This window comes from Terrapene carolina, unplaced genomic scaffold, assembly GCF_002925995.2.
Source record: "Terrapene carolina triunguis isolate 2854851 unplaced genomic scaffold, T_m_triunguis-2.0 Scaffold613, whole genome shotgun sequence".
NCBI classification, from domain to species: domain Eukaryota; kingdom Metazoa; phylum Chordata; order Testudines; family Emydidae; genus Terrapene; species Terrapene triunguis.
In genome coordinates, this window is record NW_020664964.1 from 2553335 (window position 1) to 2576240 (window position 22906).

At 40.9% G+C, this 22906-nt stretch overlaps 1 protein-coding gene across 1 annotated transcript in view; it reads right to left on the reverse strand.

Annotated features, from left to right (window-relative positions):
• Nucleotides 1-10490: 10490 nt before the first annotated feature.
• GALNT12 (polypeptide N-acetylgalactosaminyltransferase 12) overlaps nt 10491-22906 on the reverse strand; it is an 86455-nt gene continuing 74039 nt past the window's right edge. Inside the window, exons 9-10 of the mRNA XM_024195107.3 lie at nt 18347-18502; nt 10491-11516 (exon numbers count right to left, since the gene is read on the reverse strand). Coding sequence (XP_024050875.1) covers nt 11379-11516; nt 18347-18502 — 294 coding nt within the window. The 3' untranslated portion in view covers nt 10491-11378. The remainder of the gene's footprint in view (nt 11517-18346; nt 18503-22906) is intronic.

Sequence of the window (22906 nt, forward strand, 5' to 3'; positions counted from 1 at the left end):
TCCTTTTAGAAGTGTTGGCACCAGAACTGGATATGGTATTCCAGTGCTGTTTACAGAGGTAATACCACCTCCTACTCCTAAATAATATTCCCCTCTGTACTTCAAGGATAGTCTTAGCCCTCTTAGTCACAGCATTGCCCTGGGATCTCATGACCCCTAGATTATCCACCATGACCCCTGAATCCTATTCAGAGTCACTGCTTTCCAGGATGCGATTCCCTGTCCTGTAAGTGTGACCTATATTCTTTGGGCAGGATGAACAAAAGATGTTAGCTGTTGTGACAGTGAGCGTCACAAGGCCTAACTTGTAGATGCCTAGAAGTTACAATTCACAAAGCCTGAGTTAGGCACCTAGGCTCCTTACAAAATGAATGGTGACAGATATGCACCTCAGACTCTGATTCACAAAACCCAGTGCTTTAGGTGGGGAGCTGCCTAAACTAGCCATTGGGAGATGTTGACCAGAGGGGATGTATGCTAAGCCGTGCCCTTATTGCTGAGCTAGGCAATAAGTCCAGGCTCTGGGGAGGCATCAGTTTACCAGTTTCACCTCATATCACCACTCCACTTAACTCACAGCACTTAGATTTGTTTGTAGTGAAATCAAATATATGGTTATTTAACAAAGCATAGAGATTCAAAGTAGTAGCAAGAAGTAAGTTTGAAACAAAGACTAGATCAGGGGTTGGCAACCTTCAGCACATGGCCCATCAGGGTAATTCATTGGTGGATCAGAGGCTTGGGTTTCTCAGCTATGAATGCTCTCCTGGAGTTAGGCACCTACAACATTTTAGCAAAAAGCTAAGTAGGGGAGGTGCCCGCCTTAGAGCTCAGTGTTTCAAACACTCTCCTGGGATGCAGTAAACCAAGGTTCACTTTCCCCCCACCCTGCCTTCTTTGCCAAAGTGGGAGAAAGAATTTGAATGGAAATCTCCCACCTGTCAGGTGAGTGAGCGCATCCCTGAGCTATGGGATATTCTGATATGTGGCTTCCTTAGCCTCTCCTGTTGAAGCTGTTCCATTGTGGATGCATAATGAAAGAGTGGTTAAAGTAGAGGGACTGGACGTGGGGGTCTCCCACCTCCCAGGTGGGTGTCCTAGCCACTGGACTACAGAGTCATCCTCAGTGCACAAGCAACCTTAATCTTGACATTTCCTAACATTTGAGCGTTTTACTTTGAAATCTTAAATATGATCTTTTTATGTAATTATTTTGCATTTTATGTAATTATTACTTACAACTGGGAGAAATTTTTCAGCCAAAACATTTTTCATTGAAAAATGCAGATTCAGGTCAACCAAAGCATTTCATGAATTTGTGTTGATTGTGGTCAATTTTTATTTATTTATTTATTTATTTTTGAAATGTTGGGCTAGGTTTACAGGGGATGTTGTTGACCTCTTATTCCCAAAAGCCTGGCACTAAGGTCATTCACCTGGGATGTGGGAGACCAGATTCAAACCCCCACTTTAGAGCAGGGATTTGACTCCGGGTCTCCCACATCCCAGGCAAATTCCCTAATCTCCAGGTATTCTGGGGTAAATCTGTTTCAGTCTCTCCTGTTGAGCTGTTCCACTTTGCATTAAATACTAAATATTCATTGGGCCACAGAGTGAGAATGACTCTAAAACCTGGTGGTTAAGGCATTCACCTAGGACAGGGGACTCCAGGCTTCCAATCCCTTCTCTAAGTGAACAGTTAATCAGTTATTCAAAGTGGAACAGCTTCAATAGGAGAGATTGAGAGAGACCCACCCAGAAGGGCCTGATGGTTAGGGCACTTATCTGGCATGTGGGAAACCTGAGTTCAAGTGTCTGCTATATTTCTAATTTCACTTCCCTTCTTAACTAGGATGTTTTTAACCAAAGTAGCCCTTTTTTATGATTGTAGAATTGTACTTTTGGACTTCTAGTAAAATAGTCTTACACAATTATTTTCATTTTTCTGTTTAATTTTCCCTTCTCAATCAGCTTGGTCATAATTGTTTTAGCTTTGGGAAAATGCTCATTTTAAATATATATAATTGCTAGGGTCTATATTCTGTGTGCACATAATTAATGTAATCAGGTCATAATCAGTTACATAAAACCACTAATTTACAGTTCAGTGATCAATTCATATTTATCTATGAGAAATGAGGACTAATATAGAATTACCTTAAATTGAATTAATAGTTTTTGTGCTACAAAATTATCATCTATTATTTTATTAGAAACTGCAAGAATGTTTTACTAGTGGCAGCATGAGACCTGCAGCATATGTCCCCCAGAATGAAATTCCCCAGAATAACACAGGTCTTCTTTCTACACATTACTGGTGGTTGCTTAAGGAGGTGCGTAGGCTACACTGTTTTCTTATTTGGTGGTCTACAACAGACCTATACCAGTACCCCCTTCTTATGCTTTCTTAGTTAGCAGATTGATTCATAAGCACTGCAGGTCCTGTGCTTCTGAGTTGTCAATAAGTCTAAAATAGGTAATGGCATCTTTGATGTAGAATACCACCCCCAACTCCTGCTGCCTGCTCTTTCCTTCCTAAAGAGGGTGTATCCAGTGATTTTAACATTCCAGTCATGTGAATCCTCCCACCAGGTTTCAGTAATAACAATTTTGCCAAATATCTTCTCATAAATTATTTCCAATTTCTCTCATTTGTTACCTAGTCTTCTGGCACTGTATACAGGCAGTTAAAGAATTTATTCTCTTTACATTTCTTGACACCTTTATTACATTCATGATACCTTGAGTGTGAATTATATGTCTGAGCATACCATGGGAGATGGCCCAATACTCTGCAAAACCAAATAGCCCTGTGTTACAGCACTTACCAAGACAATGATTCACCTCCAGTACCTTCTGCTGTCTGTTCTTGCTTTGTGAAATATGAAGGATCTCTCAGAAGATAACCTGTACTTTCTTCTCCTTTACTCCCCTTTGAAATCCCTGGGTTTTTTTATAATCTGTGAAATATCAGTGGAGCCATGTTCATGCCAGTATGTACCATACTATTGTATTCATAAATGTGTGCATACAACTGCATGCTCCTAACTTTAAAAATCTCTCCTTAAACATCTTGATAAGCGTATCTTTATTTCTTCACACTCTTCCAAACAGTGTGTATTACAACAAAAGAAATCAAATAAACAACTACAAAAAACCTCCAACTTAAAGTGTTTAGAGCATCCAAATACCATAAAATAAAAGCAAAAGGGGTGCATATTTCCATTAGAATTACCAAGCTAATAGCATCATTTGTTCTTAAGCACGATTGCACAAAACAATAAAATAATAATTACGTAATAAAATAATGTAAAGGAACACAATTCCATCAGTCTTTGTTAGGAAACCAACATATATTTCCCCTTCTTCAGAAATATTTACTTAATATATACAAAAACAACAATAAAAACCAACACAGTTTCCATGGTCTTTGTGTTAGCACAGCAAGTGGGAAACATTGCTTCCAATTCATTGCTGACCTATATAGGTACAACAAACCCTTTGGTAGCCCCAGTGCTCTCATATAAACTTCAACATTCCTCCATCATGGAGGGTCACTCATGAGTGCTTGTGTGGAGACAGTAGTCATTTCTCATGTTTTGTTTTTAATAATGGGATTATTTCCCATTTTTTGATGTACAGAGTGTCCAACCAGTCCGTGCCCCGGTGTATCCAAGGCCCACCACTCTATGATGGGTTAGCTCAGGGGTCGGCAACCTTTCAGAAGTGGTGTGCCGAGTCTTCATTTATTCACTCTAATTTAAGGTTTCGCGTGCCAGTAATACATTTTAACCTTTTTAGAAGGTCTCTTTCTATAAGTCTATAATATATAACTAAACTATTGTTGTATGTAAAGTAAATAAGGTTTTTAAAATGTTTAAGAAGCTTCATTTAAAATTAAATTAAAATGCAGAACCCCCCAGACCTGTGGCCAGGACCCGGGCAGCGTGAGTGCCACTGAAAATCAGCTTGTGTGCCGCCTTCGGCACGCGTGCCATAGGTTGCCTACCCCTGGGTTAGCTTCTGTTCAGGGAAAACAGAGGAAAGAGAACAGAAAAATATAGAGTAAAATAAATTGGCCAATGACTTCAAGAATGTAGGATAAGCAGACTCAGGATCCTTAGGTATATCCTGGTCTTGAGCAATTAACCCTTACCTGTTTATCGATTTCTAATTAGTAGCTTCCAGAGAAGAGAACCCACCTGCCTAACATTGAGCTACTCCCCAGCTTCATCACCTTAAGTGGTAGTGGTAAGGACAGGTGCTTCTGTCTCTTTTTAAATAGCACTCCTCTGTTAGAAGCTTTTAATGATCTATGCCAGTGGTTTTCAACATGTGATCTGCAGACCTCTGGGGGTCCACAGACTATGGCCAAGGGGTCTGCGAAAGGTTGTTGTTACCATAGAACAGTGGTTTTCAAGCTGGAATCCGCAGACTATGGCTAAGATATCCAAAGGGATCTGCACCTTCATTCAACAGTTTTTAGAGGTCTAAAAATAAAATAAGGTTGAAAACCACTGATTGCAGTAAACAAGTCATTTGAAAGGTGACTTTCTTCCTTTTCCTCACCCCGAGAGTATATTTTTCCACTTATGGATAAAAGCAACCACAAAAAAATCAGGGTCTTCTGGAGTGTGAGTAAACCACCTTACCTCACTATAGAGACACTTTTCTTCATGATGTTTACAGAGAGAACAGAGACTGTAATTAAAGCAGAGGCTGGCCTATCCATTCTATTTTCACTGGATTGTAAATGTTCCTCAAAGTATCCTGTTTGAGCTGAAAATTCTCATGCCTTGTATCAGTCCAAGGCATTTTCCCCCTGAAAACATGAGGAAAATCTGTTCTGCCATTTCTGAGTTCAAGCAGGTAGAAAGAGACACTTTTTCTACTTTAGAAAAGTATTCTGTCTTTTGCACTCAACTCAGAAATGGATGAATTATAAAACATAAAGGAAGATGTACTGATAATTCAAAACCAACTATCTTCAAATTTAAAAACCATTATTAATATTTGAAAGTGACATTCTGGCATACACTACTTTTTAAGTTATAATTTTTCTGATGTACTTGATGTAGGGATATGTACTAATATAAAAAATTAGTATAGAGATTGTCCATAATTTTAGTAGCACCAGTCTCTCCATTTCCACATCTAATTATGGTTTACTTCCCACACAATGGTTCCAGTCCTGAAATATTTTGTTGCTAGTATGCTACTGACTACCATGCATAGTCTCATAGAACTCATGTGGACAACTCATGTTTGTAAGCATTACATCCAGTAGTAATGACTTACCAGATCAGTCTCCAAAAGATAATCAGTTTGTAGACATTAGTTTGTTATGATTTAGATATTGTTACTCTGGGGATTCTGACAACATTCCCCCTACTGCTAACTATATTGATGCAAAGTTAAGGTTGTCATACAGAAGTTCATTTGTCAACATTACCAATATATAGGATTTTTATTGGTTCAACTGTGCAACTTTATGGACTATATACACTGTACTGTACATAGAATATAATCAAGTTAACATGCTATGGAAACCTTACTTTTTTATATACTGATTTCTGGGCTTCACTTTTCAACCTTAACATTACAGTAATGTAGTTTTTTCATTAACTGTTCTGCAGCCCCCAGCACCTGGAACCCTCCTTTAAGAGTTCTGGAGGCAACTATCAGACAAAAGTGTCTGCAGTTGAAAAGTGCTTCCTAAGTCATAAGGCTCATGGGGTCCCAGAGCCAAAATGCAGATACAGAACCTCCACGTGATGGCACTGACTTTGTGTGAGCTTTGGGTGAGGGGCAGTCCCATTGAGGTCAGAAGCTGCCCTCAGTTTAGTGGGTCTTCTTAAAATGACAACTGTCTCCCATTTTACTCAATGGGGCTGATGCCACAGGCTATCCTTAGCAAATATAGGATCTGCCTTCCACTGTTCTTAAAGTGAGTGAAACTCAGCTGCCCGTAGGAAAGATGTTGGCCTCTATGCTGTCATGAGTCAGAGGAGAATGCTAGGAGGAGACGAGGAATTGTGATGGTAGTTATCTTTGCTAAGGCAACCTGCAACCTCAGTAGCAGTGACAACAATGTGAGATGGTGGCCATTTTGAAAGAGGGCAACTCTTCATAAGTTTATTTGAAGAAGAACCATATTCTTCTGTGGAAAGATGAACTTGAGTTCTAAAGAATTTTTAAAAATCCATAATCTTATTTCCCACCCCCAAAATATCCTTTGTACCATATCTACACTTTGGATTAAATAATGAAAGAATCATTGGGCCCAAAAGAAAACTTCATAATGACTCGGTAGCCTGTGGTTAGCGCATGACCCTGGGATGTGGGAGACACAGGATCCAGTTCTCCTGCTTTAGTGACTTTTTAATTTATTGTCCACAGTGGAACAGCTTCAGCAGGAGAGACCGAGGGAGTCCTTTATACCAGAATATGCCCTAGCTCAGTGGTTAGGGCACTTGAGTGATAGGTGGAAAGTCTCTGTTCAGATCCTCTCTTTCCGCTTCAGGCAAAGGGAGGGCTTGAACTAGGGGGTCTCCCACATCCCAGGTGACTATCCTAATCCATGGGCTAAAAGTTGCAGGAGTACTCCCCCTCAGATTCTTGCTAAAACAGCATAGGTTTGCAGCTGAGATGCCCGAGAAGAAATAGGTGTCTCCCTGTAGCCTGCATTTAGATGCCCATCTTTAAGAGAGGGATTGGACATAGCACAAACTTCTCAATTTGGCATCTCCTCTTGGCTAGCTTAGATGAGGAGCAGTCTAGGGTGTTGAATTTTACAAATCTCAATTAGAGCAAAACTTCCCTTTAATGAAGGGATTTACTAAGTTTATTACTCATTAATATTAATGAGTAATAAACTTACTCTAGCAGGAAGTAAGCTTGCAACAAATACTGGAGCTGAATACCCTGTTTAGCAGCAAAAGGAAACTTAGTGGTAGGGAAAATCAGGAAAAACTGCATGCATTTGAGAAATGCAGCTTTGAGAAATTCTTCTCCTGGTTTACCCTTCCAAGCCTAGATCATGGCTACATGTGTAGAGCCTAGAGCAAGACTTTAGGAGTGGAGGTAAAGGACCTAGCAGAACACAGAACCGCTCTGGTTGTGTTATGATAATCCCTTAAAGAAAAGCTCTAATTTTGTTATCCATTAGGTCTTTGAGGGAAGTGGTAATCACAGAAAACATGGTTCTATTGACCCAGTAAAGGGAATTAGAACCTACCTTAGAGCCAAATTTATTCTTCCACTTTTCCTTAGGATTTTATACAGATTAACATAGGCCTGCGACTGCGTATTCATTCTTCTACTGAGCAACGTGCAGTCACTGCCTCTTCCAAAAAAGTTAAACAGCAGGAAAGAATATCTTTCTTGCTTTGTGTATTCTTAAGGGAAACCTTACCAGAGGAAAAATAACAGAGATTTCCCTTCTTGAACTGCCAGCACCCTGTTCACTTTCAGGATAATGTTATCAATATATCCAGAGTTGCAAGTTCTAAGTCCTTCTCACAAGCTACATGGCAGAAGAAGAAAAGATGTCTCTCTAACACAGGAGGAAACAGGACACCTCATGGTGTGTGTGTGTGTGTTAATTTGTTTTATTTTGTTTTAAGAGGTTGTCTTGGCCCTTTTAAAGGTTTTTTTTTTTTTTTTTTTTTTTAAAAGAAATCGCTTCAAAGGTTAACCTTATGACTGTGACACAGGCTTGTCCTGTAAGTTCCCCAGTGTGGCAGGCAGAGCTGAGACAGCAGTCTCCCTCCAAGTATTTACCATAGAGCTGATAAGGAACAGTCCAGAGACTGTACTGTGACTATGAAATCAGCCTCTCATAGAAACAGGAGCCCACAGGGAGACTAGAACTCTTTGATCAGGCCAAACAGATACAGAAGTTAACAGCAGCTAGTGTGGCATAGCCAGATTCAGGATGATTGGAACCAAGGCCAGGGATGGACAGTGTTGAGGCCAAATAAGCAATATTTTATTCAGGATCATAAAGGTCTCAGGATTGACAAGCACCCCATGAAAGAAGGTCCCAGGGTGGCTGGAGTCATCTGTGGCATGACCCGGGTGATATCTATATGTGAGAGGATAAGAGTAAAGTGTTAAATGGTCCTGCCACAGTACACATGCAGGCTGTGGTGTTCTTATCAATACATGGAGAGCTTCTGTTTAAACAAGTATATATTTATATATTACAAAGCACAGCAATGAAAAGTTGCTCTAAGCTTCAGCCAGCCAAAGCCTGGTCTGATCCCAGCTATCCAGAACCCTGTTTTTCAAAATGGGGGATGACCTTTGGTTTCTGTAGGCATACCTTACACAACAGCTACTGCACATGTAGAGTGGATCCCGTTTGGCCATGGTCCGGCCATATGCCCCACAAGGCCCTATGGCTGGCATTAGTCTTGGTTGTAGCTCCACCCTTCCCTTGACACATCAATCTCTTCTCCACCAATGAGGTGAAGTCAAGAGTTCTCAACCCATCCCACTTAGGGGTACTGAAAGACTGACTCCCAGCCAGCCATGATCTCCCTCAAAGGGAACAGAATCTTACCATTTGGTTAAAGGCACACTCTGTCCAGGCAGATGCTGGACTGTGCACTGATCCTATAGCCAAACGCATTACTAGGCTACTGGGGCGAGAGAGGGAGAAGAGAAGCAGCAGGTGGCCTGGCACACAAAAGCCCTAGAGTCACCAGCTGTAAATCCCTATCAGAGAGCAGACTGCATGCCATAGCTATAGAAATAGCAAACTGGTTCTGAGAGAGTGCCCTGACTTCTAAGTGAAGAGCCTGGAGTACATCAAATTTTTATCCCATGGTTGCTTCTGTGGTGAATTTGTATATAGTTACCTAGTCATTTCCTCAAACCAGAGGATTTGCTGTGAGAAAACAGGAGTTTTATGCAATTTTATGTTACTGTAAACCTAAACCTCACTGCTTTTCTTAACAGATGGTTCACACTAGGCTTTCTCTCTGTACAATTCTGTTGTGAAGTCTGTTTTTTCTTCATCTTATTTGCATATCACCACCTACAGGTGAAATCCTAAAGTCCTGACTTCATGAAAACTCAAAGTCTTCAATGGGAGATCTGTGCGTGTATGGACTGTAATATATGGCTCTTTAACTGATTAATATCATACAATTTTTAAAAGTACCAGAAGGAAACAGAAGTGACCAGATAATCTTGCTTTAATTTTAACACCTCTCTCTTATGCCAACATCTGGTTTTGATTTGTGGATCCAACAGAATGGCTTTTTTTTTTTTTTTAAACTGAACACAGGTGCTACTAGCCAGTGAACAAAAGTGCTAATGAGTTTGAGCCTCTATTTAGTCCCTTCACAATCATGGTGATGCTACCTCACACTTTTATTTTATTGTCTCTTCCTCTCTTGCGCGCACACACACACACACACAGTCAGTTCTTTTATTTGTTCCCGTACTATATGTACTGGACTGAAGCCACTACCCTATTTCTTTGTAGATTTTTAGATATCCAGGGACAAATTCAATAGTCAGCTAAATGGCAATGTAAGTGGGTAAGGAAACAGTTGTAAATGGTTAGTGGTAAAGTTGTGTAATTTATACTAATTTGGTATCCAGCAGGTGAGTAAAACTACTGCAATTTGTATACAAACAGAGAGAGCGAGGCAAGAGGTTATTAGGAAAAAAGAACTAACAAGAGTGTAAGATAAAACAGTTGTCTTTTCCTATGTGCTTAAATGTTGGAAGGATCAGGGCCAAAGATCAGAGAAATTCTGAGAGAAAAATATTGAGACCGCAAGAAAGAAATACTTACAAAAGAGTTTTGAAACTATTAATTCACAAATTATTTTATTAGATCCAATATCAGTTTCATCAACCAAATCCACAGAGACAGAATTGTAAAGGTGCTTATAAAAACATTAGTTTTGCAACAATCTTGGAAGAACCTACATACATATTCTCTAAAGGCACAGAGTCCCCAACAATCATGAAATAAGTATGCAAATATGACATGAGTTCACTAGGATTCAGAAAAGGTATGGATGTTTATATGGATAACAAGAACGTCCACAATTACAAAAGTAAGGATAAAAGAATAAGTATTTTGGAAGAGATATAAACACTCATGCTTTAGCACATAAGTGGACCTCTGACAGCGATAAGGAAGAAACTTGCTCTATGGGCTGAAGCATCTGTTGCTGACCACTGTCAAAGACAAACTACTGGACTATGATAACTTGTCTGATTTAGTATGGCAATTCCTATGCTCTAAGCAAACAACATCTTGTATAGATGCTAATTAAATATCCAGACTTCAGCAGGAATGTACATGATGAATTGAACAGCTTGTTATTCATAATCAAAATTCTTAGAAAACAATTACAATCATGAAAACAAATGTTTAGATTAGCATCAATTACAAAACTTATCACTTAAATTTATTATAAAACAATTTTTGTTTCAATGATTTTTGTAGAAAAGGAGTGCCATTTTTAAATGTATTTGCTTAAAAACTGAACTTTGAATTAAAGCTTTAGTGTCTATGAGTCAGATCTTGAACGATTTGTGCATGCAGAACTTCCATTTGAAGTACATACTACACACTTCTAAGATTGGGCCCCATATGAATTTAATTTTTCCCCACAAAGTTATTTTTAATATTGGTGCTTTATTTCTTACACTAACGAAAGAGCAGTAAATAATCACTAATTTTACTCCAAAGATAACCTTAAGCAGCTTTATTAGGAATCTGTCAAGTACCATGAACATTTAAAATGTTATAACATTCAGTATATGTGCAATCTGGAGTGTTATTTGTGCAAAATTATTAGGACCTAGTCTGGCTTGAGATGTAGATGTGCAACTCCACATTGATTTCAATGAGAGCTCTGCTTGACTTTCACATCTCAGGGCAGAATTTGACCTAAATTTACATTTTTGGAATTTAAAAGAAGAATCCTTAGCTAATATCTGTTAAAAAGCCACCACTGTAGAATGTTTTAGAAAAATAAAGATTTTAAAGTTACTGGCAGATAGCTTTAGTGCAATTACTTTCACTTCCTTACTTGCACACAGTAGGTTAAAAAAATATAGTCATGTATGAAAAACATAAAACATTTTAGAAACAGTATAGCTGCCAAGTAAAGAGAACAGTGGAAGAGGAGATTTCTGCAGCACAGTATATTCACAGTGCTCGTTCAATAGAGTTCAACACTTAATGTCTTTTAGTGCTCCAGAAAACAAGGTTTACAACTTGTAAACAAGTTACAACTCTTTTCATACAAAAATAGATCAGCTATGTAATTTGTCCACAGATTTCCTAGCTGCTGACTAGAAAGTTAATATTTTCATATTCTGCCATACAGTTGATGACATCTGGATCAACTTCTTTCTTTGAAGAACCATTTTTGGTATTCTGAATTGCTACATGGTCGCAATAATGGTGCTGGATTGCCATTGTAAGAGTTAGACTCGGCTTGTAGGCACTTCTGGGTTTGTACATGGAACAAAGTACCATCCTACAAAAGATGATGGAAAATTATTATTTACAGCACAGTCTTAAGATTAGAGTTATTCATTAAATTTTACCATATTTGAAATGTAACAGGAAACATCTATATCTAAACTTATACTTTTCCTTAAAAGCACTGAACTGAATCCAAGGCGCCTGATGCCAAGGTCAAAAACTGTGTCTTTTGGGTTTACATGAATGTTGCTTTGCAGCAATGGGGCCCAAGAACCTCAATTTCTTTCTTACTGGCACAAGCTGTGGCTAGAGGAACCTAAGGGTTAAACTGCTCAAGATAGTTAAGACCACAGCAGACTGTGAAGAACTTCAAAAAGATCTCACAAAACTAACTGATTGGGCAACAAAATGGCAAATGAAATTTAATGTGGATAAATGTAAAGTAATGCACATTTGAAAACCTATACATACAATATGATGGGGGCTAATTTAGCTACAACTAATCAGGAAAGAGATCTTGGAGTCATCGTGGATAGTTCTATGAAGACGTCCACGCAGTGTGCAGCAGCAGCAGCAGTCAAAAAAGCAAACAGGATGTTAGGAATCATTCAAAAAGGGATAGAGAATAAGACAAAGAATATCTTATTGCCCTTATATAAATCCATGGTATGCCCACATCTTGAATACTGCGTACAGATGTGGTCTCCTCATCTCAAAAAAGACATACTGGCATTAGAAAAGGTTCAGAGAAGGGCAACTAAAATGATTAGGGGTTTGGAACGGGTCCCATATGAGCAAAGATTAAAGAGGCTAGGCCTTTTTAGCTTGGAAAAGAGGAGATTAAGGAGGGATATGATAGAGGTATATAAAATCATGAGTTGTGTGGAGAAAGTGAATAAGGAAAAGTTATTTACTTGTTCTCATAATATAAGAACTAGGGGCTACCAAATGAAATTAATGGGCAGCAGCTTTAAAACAAATAAAAGGAAGTTCTTCTTCACAGAGCACACTGTCAACCTGTGGAACTCCTTGCGTGAAGAGGTTGTGAAGGCTAGGACTATAACAGGGTTTAAAAGAGAACTAGATAAATTCATGGAGGTTAAGTCCATTAATGGCTATTAGCCAGGATGGATAAGGAATGGTGTCCCTAGCTTCTGTTTGTCAGAGGGTGGAGATGGATGGCAGAAGAGAGATCACTTGATCATTACCTGTTAGGTTCACTCCCTCTGGGGCACCTGGCATTGGTCACTGTCGGTAGACAGGATACTGGGATGGATGGACCTTTGGTCTGACCTAGTATAGCCATTCTTATGTTCCCCTCATATGACCTTGTCTGACAAAAATCCTTAGCTTTTTGCTTATTTTGTAAACAGTTTTTATTTCTGTTGGTAGTTTTAGGAATTCTATATAATTTTTAAGGTAATTTACTCATCTTGCTTAGGTGGCCATAATTTTAGTGCCTCTATTCCAGGTGTGTCTCTTGCCCAGAATCTTTGTGAAGTTAGATGCCTATTTTGCTTCAGGGTAGTGCAAGCCTTGGATGGATGCAAGGTCTGCCAGCTCTTCATACACAGAGTCCCCAAGGAACATCAAGCTGACGCTTAAGGCCTTCTGATTACAGGAGTCTCGAGTTCATCCAAGCGAACCTCAACTCCGTCAGCAATGCCTGCCAAGAAATTAGGTTCCTAGGAAGCTACATATCCAACTGTGGAGAAATCAAAGTCCCCTTTCCCAGTCCAGGAGGAAGTTCCAGGACCCAGCTGTTTCCAGGTTAGACCATAACCTCTCTTGGCTCCAATAGGCAACAAATACCTCTGATGCTAGTGTAGATGCACTGGTTCTGAGTGGAAAACAGGTTTTCCTGGTGCTCTGCCTCTTTGTCACCAGTAGCGGACTACTTGTTAAATCTTAAAAATCAAGGACTCTGACATCCATCAGTGTCAACAAATCTGCAATTTTGGCCTATTCCCCCTCCTGTTGAAGGTTTTTCCATCTTCAGTCCATGGTATCCAGGTTCATGAAAGGGTTGACCAATATCTACTAGTTTAAGTCCCAGTGCCAACACAGGATTTAAACTTAATTCTGATCAGGCTGCTGGGGTGAATTGCATGCTTTGATGGCTTGACCCACCACTTACTGTTTTACAAATACAAAGCAGTACTAAAACATTATCCTAAGTTCCTCCCAAAGTTGGTGTCAGAGTTCCACTATGATGTTAGCTTGAGCAGACAGGATTTACAGTACTTATGTCACTCTTCTGCCCATCTTCCATCTGGGTTGAACTGCTTGCTGGTCTCTCATGAGTGGAAATATGAAGAGGTCCTCAAAAGAAGAGAAGTTACTTACGAGTTACTGTGTATCTTTAAGGGGTGCTTCTGCATATTCACACTCTCTACCTACCTCCCCCTCTCCCTCTCTCCCTCAGAATTCTTACACATCTCTGGATTCTGGGGTTCAGAAGAAAAGGACTGAGACTTACACTTCCCTTATCTAGCTTTAAGTCCCCAAACATTTGATGCCATGAAGCGATGCTTGTACATGGAAGACTGCAGAGCAGGCACCTTCAATCTCATGAGTGTGAATATGTAGAAGCATCCCTCAAAGAACCATAATTACTGGTAAATACCCTCTTTCTAAGTATGCTAGTTCAATTAAAAGAATGGACCAAATCCTGCACTATGATAGCATGCACAACTACCATAGATTTCCATGGTAGTTATGTGTAATTTGAAGGCAGAATTTGTCTTAAAGAAACTTATTTCAACAGCTGTGAATTTAGGTTTAGATGAGCATGGTATAAGCGCCCGAAGAAATTACTGACCCCTAGACACAACTCCATGTACCTCAAAGAACACATTCAAATGTTCACCATTCCCTATAGGTGTCTTGAAAGTTGGCCAAGTTATATACAACCAAATCCTATAGATAAACACCTTGGGACATTACACCACTGAGTTAGTGAAATTGTGCCTGTTTTCAGTTGTTAGACATCCACTTGTTTGGATATGCTAGAATCTGGGCAAACTTTCTTCATTAGATATGACCTAACTAAAACAGGGAGATTTGGAAGTGAGAATATTTACTGCCTATAAAATTGGAGTTCTCCTAATAATCTGTCAAAAGATGCCTCTTTTGTTTCTTATATTAGAGATCACACTATTTTGAAAATAAAAAAAAGCAAATTTATAGTGCACACCTATAAGATATCATTACAGCATATATTATACAACTTAAAATATATGCCCTTAAACAGATCTCTTTAGAAAGGGAAATAAAGAAAAAAAATCTATATAATTGCTCCCATTACTACCTAGTTTCCTCTTACAAACAGCCTGATCCTGCAAGCCTGTGTTTGGTGCTCCCACTGGCTTCAGTAAGAGTTTCTGCAAGCAGATTGGGTTCTAAGTGGAATTTTTCATACATATAATGAACTAGGTCTCACAGAGGGCTTGTCTACACAGTGGGGTAATGCACACTAGCATGTGTACATTGATTTGCTCTGTATAGACCCTGCTGGTGTGCACTAAAGGTTCCCTACTGCACTTTAACATACTACCGTTTCAATGGCAGTAAATTACTTTGGCATGCACCAACAGCATCTACACAGAGTAGTTAATGCACAACATGCTAGTGCACTTTAGAAATCACAGCCATGTAAATGTGTGTTACCCCACCATGTAGACAACCCCAGGGATGAACTATTAACAGTTGTCTATTGCAAAATGCAAAAATTCTCTGATTTGGAAATAACTCTCATAACACAAATGTAATTATCATTGACAGCATAAAATTTGTGGGCCAAATCCAGAGGTCCTTTTTTAGTTTCTACTCATTATTTACTTAGGGCCTGATTTAAAATCCATTGGATGTGCCCTGCATCAAAATGTGCCTGTTCACCATCTTAACCTCTGGCAGTGTAATGTATGGATATTTCGACAAATATTGGGAATCAATCTTCCCACCGACTTCAATGAGTTTTGGATCAGGCCTCATGTCTTTAAATCAGGCAATTACCATCGGTTTCAATACATGTCACAATATTAATGGTATGATTGTACATTATTACCAGCATCTAGAGTATACATGTCAGAACATAATACTGAACCTAATAATATCCACACACAAGACCATTATGTTGTCTAATGGCTAAAGTTTCTCATGATGAATAACCAACATCACAAACATAAATATCTAGGGAAACAACATTTAAGTTCTGTTGAAAAACAATACAGCTACTTCACAGCCGCTTATAAAATGCATCATCTTTAGCCAACACATGTAACAAACATCATAAACAAAAATGCAACAAACAACCTAATTCTGCTCCTGTAGCGACTGCAGCCTCATCTCTTCTTCATTCTGTTCCTTTCATTTTTTTAGAGAATGATTCTTCAAACTCTGATTCACAACATTAAGGATTCCCATAATTATGCCTCTACATGGCAAAATGCATTTCCCCCCTCTCTCTAAGTTTTTCCTAAATGCTTTTTTAATGACAGACTATGACCTCTGTCATCAATCTCTGATAAATTAGTGCAATTTTACAGTTTCATATCAATTCTATCCTCCAATTTACCTCTGTCCGACCTTTTTCCCTAAAAGAGCATATGAACTTTCCATACTACAGCTGGAGATTCTCAGTTTTGGATGCACAAAACATCACATGGGGGCATATGACAAATGGCAGCATTCTAATTCCTCTCCTAACCTGTTCAAAAAGGCTTGTGCATGCTTCACTGGAGAATGGAAGGAACAATGTAAACCATAATTTCCATCAGCTAACTGCAGACCCCACAAAAGAGTCTAAATGCAAAAAAGAACCCAGCCTTAATTATAGCATTATTGCTGCCCTGTCACACTACATTATTCAGTTGGGTAATTTTTTCAGTAACAATTCCCAGTACAAATGTATTATTATCGGTATTTGTGGTAGGAGGTCATCTGAAGCTCAAAAAGGGAAGTTAGGTAGGAAGGGATAGATTTATAGAAAGCCATGAAGGTGGTGACTGGTAGTTTAAATCTAATGCAACAGAAGATGGGGAGCTAGTGTAGGGATTCAAAGGAAGTGATGTGATCAAGTCAACAGCCATGGGAGAGGATTTCAGTGGCTCAAAATCAATACATTAGTCTTAAAAATTAATGCTTCTGAATGCACTGAACTCGGAAGTATTTCAAATCACATTTTTTCAAATCTTGCTTTTTCTGAAGTGTCTGGGATCCATTCAATGTGTCATCTTAGGATACATCTACACTGCACACTCCTTATGGCAGCACATAGAGTACATACACTATACACACCTCTAGCATGGGTATAAATAGCAGTGTAGACAGTAAGGCACTGCGTAGGTAAGTAAAAACACACCTGAACCCTGTGGGTATGTACCCTACACAGCTCTCTATATGGCCAAGCAGTCCCTTCCCCGTCGACATTGCAATTTTTAGCAATGTAGTATCCCAGTGGGAGCCTTTTCCCACTGCAGGGAAAGGCTCTGGCAGTGGGGATAGCAGCACATCAAAATGTGCCCTCCTCTGGGCTAAAAGTGAAAAGTGGGGTGGTGGCACCATTTTGATTGACTCCCAATACTTGTCAAAATATCCATACATTACACTGCCAGAGGTTAAGATGGTGAACAGGCACATTTTGATGTGATGTGATGGGGAAGGCAGCAGGGACTGTATGAGAAGGGGGCTGAGGGCTTGGGGGAAGGAGGAGGCGGTTATGGGGCATTGTAGATGGGAGGGGGGGATATTAAGGGGCTGTGAGCTATGGGGTATGCGTGACAGCTGGGGTAGCAGGTATGGTTCCTGGACAGCAGGATGTGGGAGGTATATATTGGTGGATAAAAGGATTGTGGGGGTAACAGGGACCATGGGGTGGCAGGGCAGCCTTGGGATACGCGGAGGTTGGAGGAAGTAGGTATGACAGCAGGAGATGCTGTGGCTATGGACAAGGAGAGGATAATACGAGTGATGTACAGGGGGATGTGAGTATGTGTTTGAATGTAAAGGGAAAGGGATTTGGGACGGGGAGGGCAGAGAAGAATGGTAGGCAAGTGAGTGGACAGGGATAGTGGGGACTTCAATGAGTGAGGCATAAGGTCTATGGAGGCAGCAGGAAGCATGGGATTGGCAAGGAAGTCTTGGGACACAGAAAGATAGGGATAGAATGGCAGGAACAGCAACAGGTAGTGGTGTGGGTGGAGGCGGAGGCATTGCTGTGGTGGGCGATGGGGTTGGGAGACAGTGGTATGGTGAAAGGAAGACGGGGAGACAAGGGATGTGAGGAGACAAGCTGCTCTGTGTGTGTGTGAATAGGAGCAAAGAGACTATGGGGGGAGATAGATGAGTGAGGGTGAGGTGGCACAAGCACCTGAAATACTCTCCCAGCACTGGTGCCTCAGGATGCCAATATAATACAGTTGAAGGTACCAAGACAGGAATGCCAGAGGTGCTGAGTGACCCTACAATCAGGCACCATCAGCACAGAGGGACTGGACTCATTCCACAGCCCATTTTCCCAAGACTCTTTCCCCCACACATATCACCACTCACCCTGCTCCCTCCCTCATTGCCATACCATGACTCTTCAGCCAAAAATGGGCCATTTAAGAATTTTTTTTCTGAGTCTCACCTCTTTTTTACTCACATAGTAAGAAAATTATGATTTTTTGTGATTTGAAAATGGACTCGCTTCCAGATGCTAGCACCACATAAGAGGTAGGCTACTTTTACAATTAATGGCATAATTTTGGATTGATAAGACAATTCATCATAATGGTTTCTATCTAAAAGCTCTGGATGTAACGCCCCAACCCATGTTCTGGGTTTGTGCTGCTTGCATGATGACCAGAAACAATAAAGTTAAAAAACTGACACGCTTACCTCTCTGAAAACAAATTTCTGATTTTCAGGAATATTTTGAACATTGTCTTGACACAAGTACATTGTCAAATAGTCAGTCCCGGAATCAACTGCTGCACAGGCTTCAGGCTGCCGAGTGTTGTAACGTATTTCATTATGAGATGTATATTCGAAAAACTGCCAATCCCAGACAGGAAACAAAGGACATTAATGTTACATGTGCAGTATGCAAACAAAAAGCATTTTATTAGAAAAAAGGATGCAGTAAAGGTAAAAATTTCCATCTATCAATGTGCTAATATGGTCACTTAGAGTTGCCTGTTCATTTAGAGTTGGAGAGAAATTCTGTTGAGAGTTTTCGTTCCAGGAGTCTTGACTACTAGTACTTACTTTACTTTCTATGTGAAAGCAATCCTGCAGCAGTATTATCACCACATATTGTTTCTGGTAGCACCCACAATGTGCTAAATGCTGTACAAACATGAAGGAAAGCAGAGTTCCCTATACTGAAAAAGTTACAAAGCTTACAGGTTGATTTAAAAGTTTGATTGTAATGCAATAGTTTTTAATCTATATCATCACTACAGTGGGATGGAGACTAGTTTATAGATTGACACTAGGCCTCCATAATTTTAGTGTCACAAATAATGTCATTTTTAATTAAGAAGTTTGTTGTTCATTGAAACTTTAAAATGTTCAGTTTAATCAAAAACTTGTTTCCAATTACAGTTTACAGCATGCAAGATGAAGTGCATTTCACTACATCAATTTTCAGGATGATATTCTCAGAAAAATTAGGTACAGCTTCTTTTAAACATAAATAGGATTTTAAGGAAGTTGTGTGGCATTGGTTATTGTATGATACTCTACAATCCAGTTTTGGTTGCATTCCTGGGCATCTCACACCTTGTGCCATTAAGGCTGAAAATGCTGTAATGGTAATAAGTGGGGTAATAGAAATTTGCTAGGAATTCTAGCAAAACCAGATTTTTTTCCTGCTTTTCCTGGAGCTACAGTGATATTTATCACGGATTTTTGCCAAAATTTGGACTTCATCAAAGGGTATGGGCGAAGTTTAAATAGTTATTTGTATTTAGCATGCTTGTAAATCATCTTGAGCACTATTATGCATGGATGTGAGGGATGTTTAAATTGTTTTAGGGAGACTAAGTTATACTTACTATGGTAAGACAAGAGACTTATCCACCCCAGAAAATATCGTACACATTGTTATCAGTGCAGCTGCCCTAGTGTTAAAAACAGTTTAACTGACAGCATAGAAGAGAAAACCATTTACAAAACAGTTTTAGGAAGTATGACTGAGGCTTTATGGAAACAAATATACCTGAAACAATTGAAAACAGCACTGTAGTGGGGCAACTGCCCCATTCCTGGAGGATTTAGGCTGCAGCAGGCCAGTGCGCCTGTGCAGATGGGCAGCCAATCGGGGAAGGGCTTATTGGGAGCCAATCAGGGCCAGGCTCAGCCCTATAAAAAGGCTGCTCAGGGAGAGAGCAGTCAGTCTGTCCCAGGCCTTTGAGAGTGGAAGGTCTGTCTCCAGAGGGGGAGACTAGCACCTGGGACAGGGCAGTGTTGGGCAGGCCTGGGGGAGCAGAAGAGAACTCCAGCCTGGTGTCTGCTAGATTGCAGGCCCTGAGGGGAAGGGCCTAGCCGGTGTGAGGGGCTGAAGGGGAAGCGGCCCAGGGACATGGACAGACGGAGGGGAGAGAAGGACAGTGAGGCTGCTGCCAGAGGGTCCCTGGGCCGGGATCCCCCCCTTGCAGTACACCCAGCCATTGGCCATAGGGAGCAGCCATTATAGACTATGCCAGATTCCAGACAAGAGGGATCACACTCAGAGGGTGTGGTTGGACATGATGGCTGGGGTGTGGGACTGCTGATCACCCCCACCTCCCCCCCGAAGGGGGTGTGGATGGACTGAGGGGCATTGCTGGAGGTCCTGAAGAGGACGCCACGAGCTGGAGAGCGACGCGGGCTCAAACGCCAACCAAGGGCGAGACAATGGGTGGGACACCACCAGAAGAGGGCGCTCCACTGGACTGAGCTAATTCCTGAGACGACCAATAGGAGGTGCCAGGTGGTGAGTCCCAACTCCGTTACAAGCACCCAATGTTAATATGTACAAAATATTCTAGTGTTGATAGGTCAAGGTAAATAATTTAAAAATACTTTTAAAAAGCCACTATAGAGAACTGCTGGAGGACCACATTTTATAGATCACATAAGCTTCCAGAAGCCACATTGTAAGAGCCTAATGCTTTGTAACTAAATAAATCAAAATAAATATATCTCAATATACCTATCTCATAGAACTGGAAGGGACCTCAAAAGGTCATCGAGTCCAGCCCCCTGTCTTCACTAGCAGGACCAAGTATTGATTTTTGCCCCAGATCCCTAAGTGGCCCCCTCAAGGATTGAACTCACAACCCTGGGTTTAGCAGGCCAATGCTCAAACCAGGGCCGGCTCCAGGCACCAGCCGAGCAAGCTAGTGCTTGGGGCGGCAGCTTGTAGGGGGCGGCATTCCGCCCAATCCTAGGGCGGCACGGCTGCTTTTTTTTGTTTTGTTTTGTTCCACTCCAGCCGCCCTGTAGGGGGCAGCAGCGTTGAGGACGGGAGTGCCCTGCAGCAAGCCCGGCAGGGCAGCCCGCGTCCTTCCCTCCCAGCCAACTAGAGCAGTGCGGAGCCCTCCCGGCAGGGGGCACGGTGGGAGGGGCCGCGTGATAGCGCCCCGCTGAAGCCCTGGCCGCCCCCTTCTCTCTCTCCCCCTGCTCCTTTCCCCTCCCGCCCCCCGCGGGTTTTTTTTTTTTTTTTTATGCTTGGGGTGGCCAGAAAGCCAGAGCCGGCCCTGGCTCAAACCACTGAAAATGAAATTTCTGTTCTGTGGGAAATGCTGACTTAAAAAAGAATTGGAACGAAATGTTGAATTTTCTTATGGAATGAAAACTTTTTATTTGAAACCACAGAAGCATTTCATTTTGATAATGCTGAAACATTAAAAAATAAAATATTAGATATATAATTTTAAAATTAATGTAAACAAAATGAACTGAAATAATATTGAAACACAACATTTTGACATTATTGAAATGATTCATCCTCCCATAAGTTTGTTGAAATCGACACGTTCCAATGAAATGTCTCAATTTTCACAGACCTGCATTTTCTGATGCTAAACTGTTCCACTGAAAAATTTTCAACCAGCTCTACTTGCAACATGGTTCACACCACTTTTTAAAGAAAGTACCAACCATCTCAATTTTATGAATAATGGAAATATCAATAGTCATAATTAGCACATCACACATTCCCATGCAGGAGAGTAAGGTTATATTTCTTGATTTGATTTCTTATTCCTCATGTTGAGCACACCTTGCTGGGGAGGGACTACATCACAGTCCAAACTAGTCTTTGTAGCAGCACAAGGAGATGCGTTTAATACATTCTATAGAGCCAATATGGAAATATTCAGCAAACACTCCCTATCAGTGTGGAACTGAGGGTATGTCTGCACTACAGCCCTAAGTTGACCTATGTTAGCTTGACTTACAGTAATTATTGTGGTGGCTGATGTCCACACTACCCTCCTTCTGTCGGTGGTGTGCACCCTTGCCAGGGGCACTTCCACTGACTGAAGAGTGGCAGTGTGGAGGGCTGAAAGTCAGGGCTCTCAGCTCCCTGCCAGGAGCCCAGCAGTCCCCCCTGGCTGTCAGCTCCTAGTTGGGAGTGGGGGCCAGCCACCTCGGCTTCTCAGCTCTCTGAGTGGGAAGACTCCAGGCAGCAGCCCAGCTGGGAGTGGGGAGCTGGGGGTAGCGGGGTTCTAGCTACCTGGCTTGTCAATTTCACGGCTTCTGGAGCCATGAAATTGACAAGATAGCCAATAGCCAATGGAAGTAACACAGTGTCTACACAGACACTGCATCACCCTAACTACACTGACGTAAGCACTATGCCTCTCGTGGAGGTGGAGTTATGATGTCAGTGTAGTAGGGCACTTACACTGGTGGGACAAGGCGGTTGTGTGTACACTTACATCATTAGGTCGACATAAGCTGCCTTATGTTCCCTTCTCAGGGACCTGCTCACAAAACCAGGCTTTTACATTCCACCCCTCCACTTCCCATTTGTCTAAAAATGATCAGTTGTGAAACAGTAACATCCCTGTGATGAGTGCTCTGTGAATCAGCCTCCCCCATGGCCACAATGTCATCTTAGCTCCAATGGTGATCCCTAGAAATTTTATTCTATCATGGGGGACCCATAATCATAGAATTCTGGAAGGGACCTCAAGAGGTCTCCTAGTCCAGTCCCCTGCACTCATGGCAAGACTAAATATTATCTAGACCATCCTTGACAAGTGCTTCTCTAACCTGTTTTTAAAAATCTCCAACCTCCCTAGGCAACTTATTCCAGTGCTTAACTACCCTGAAAGTTAGGAAGTTTTCCCTAATGTTCAAGTCTAAACCTCTCTTGCTGCAATTTAAGCCCATTGCTTCTTGTCCTATTCTCAGAGGTTAAACAATTTTTCTCCCTCTTCCTTGTAACAACCTCAGTCGTCTTTT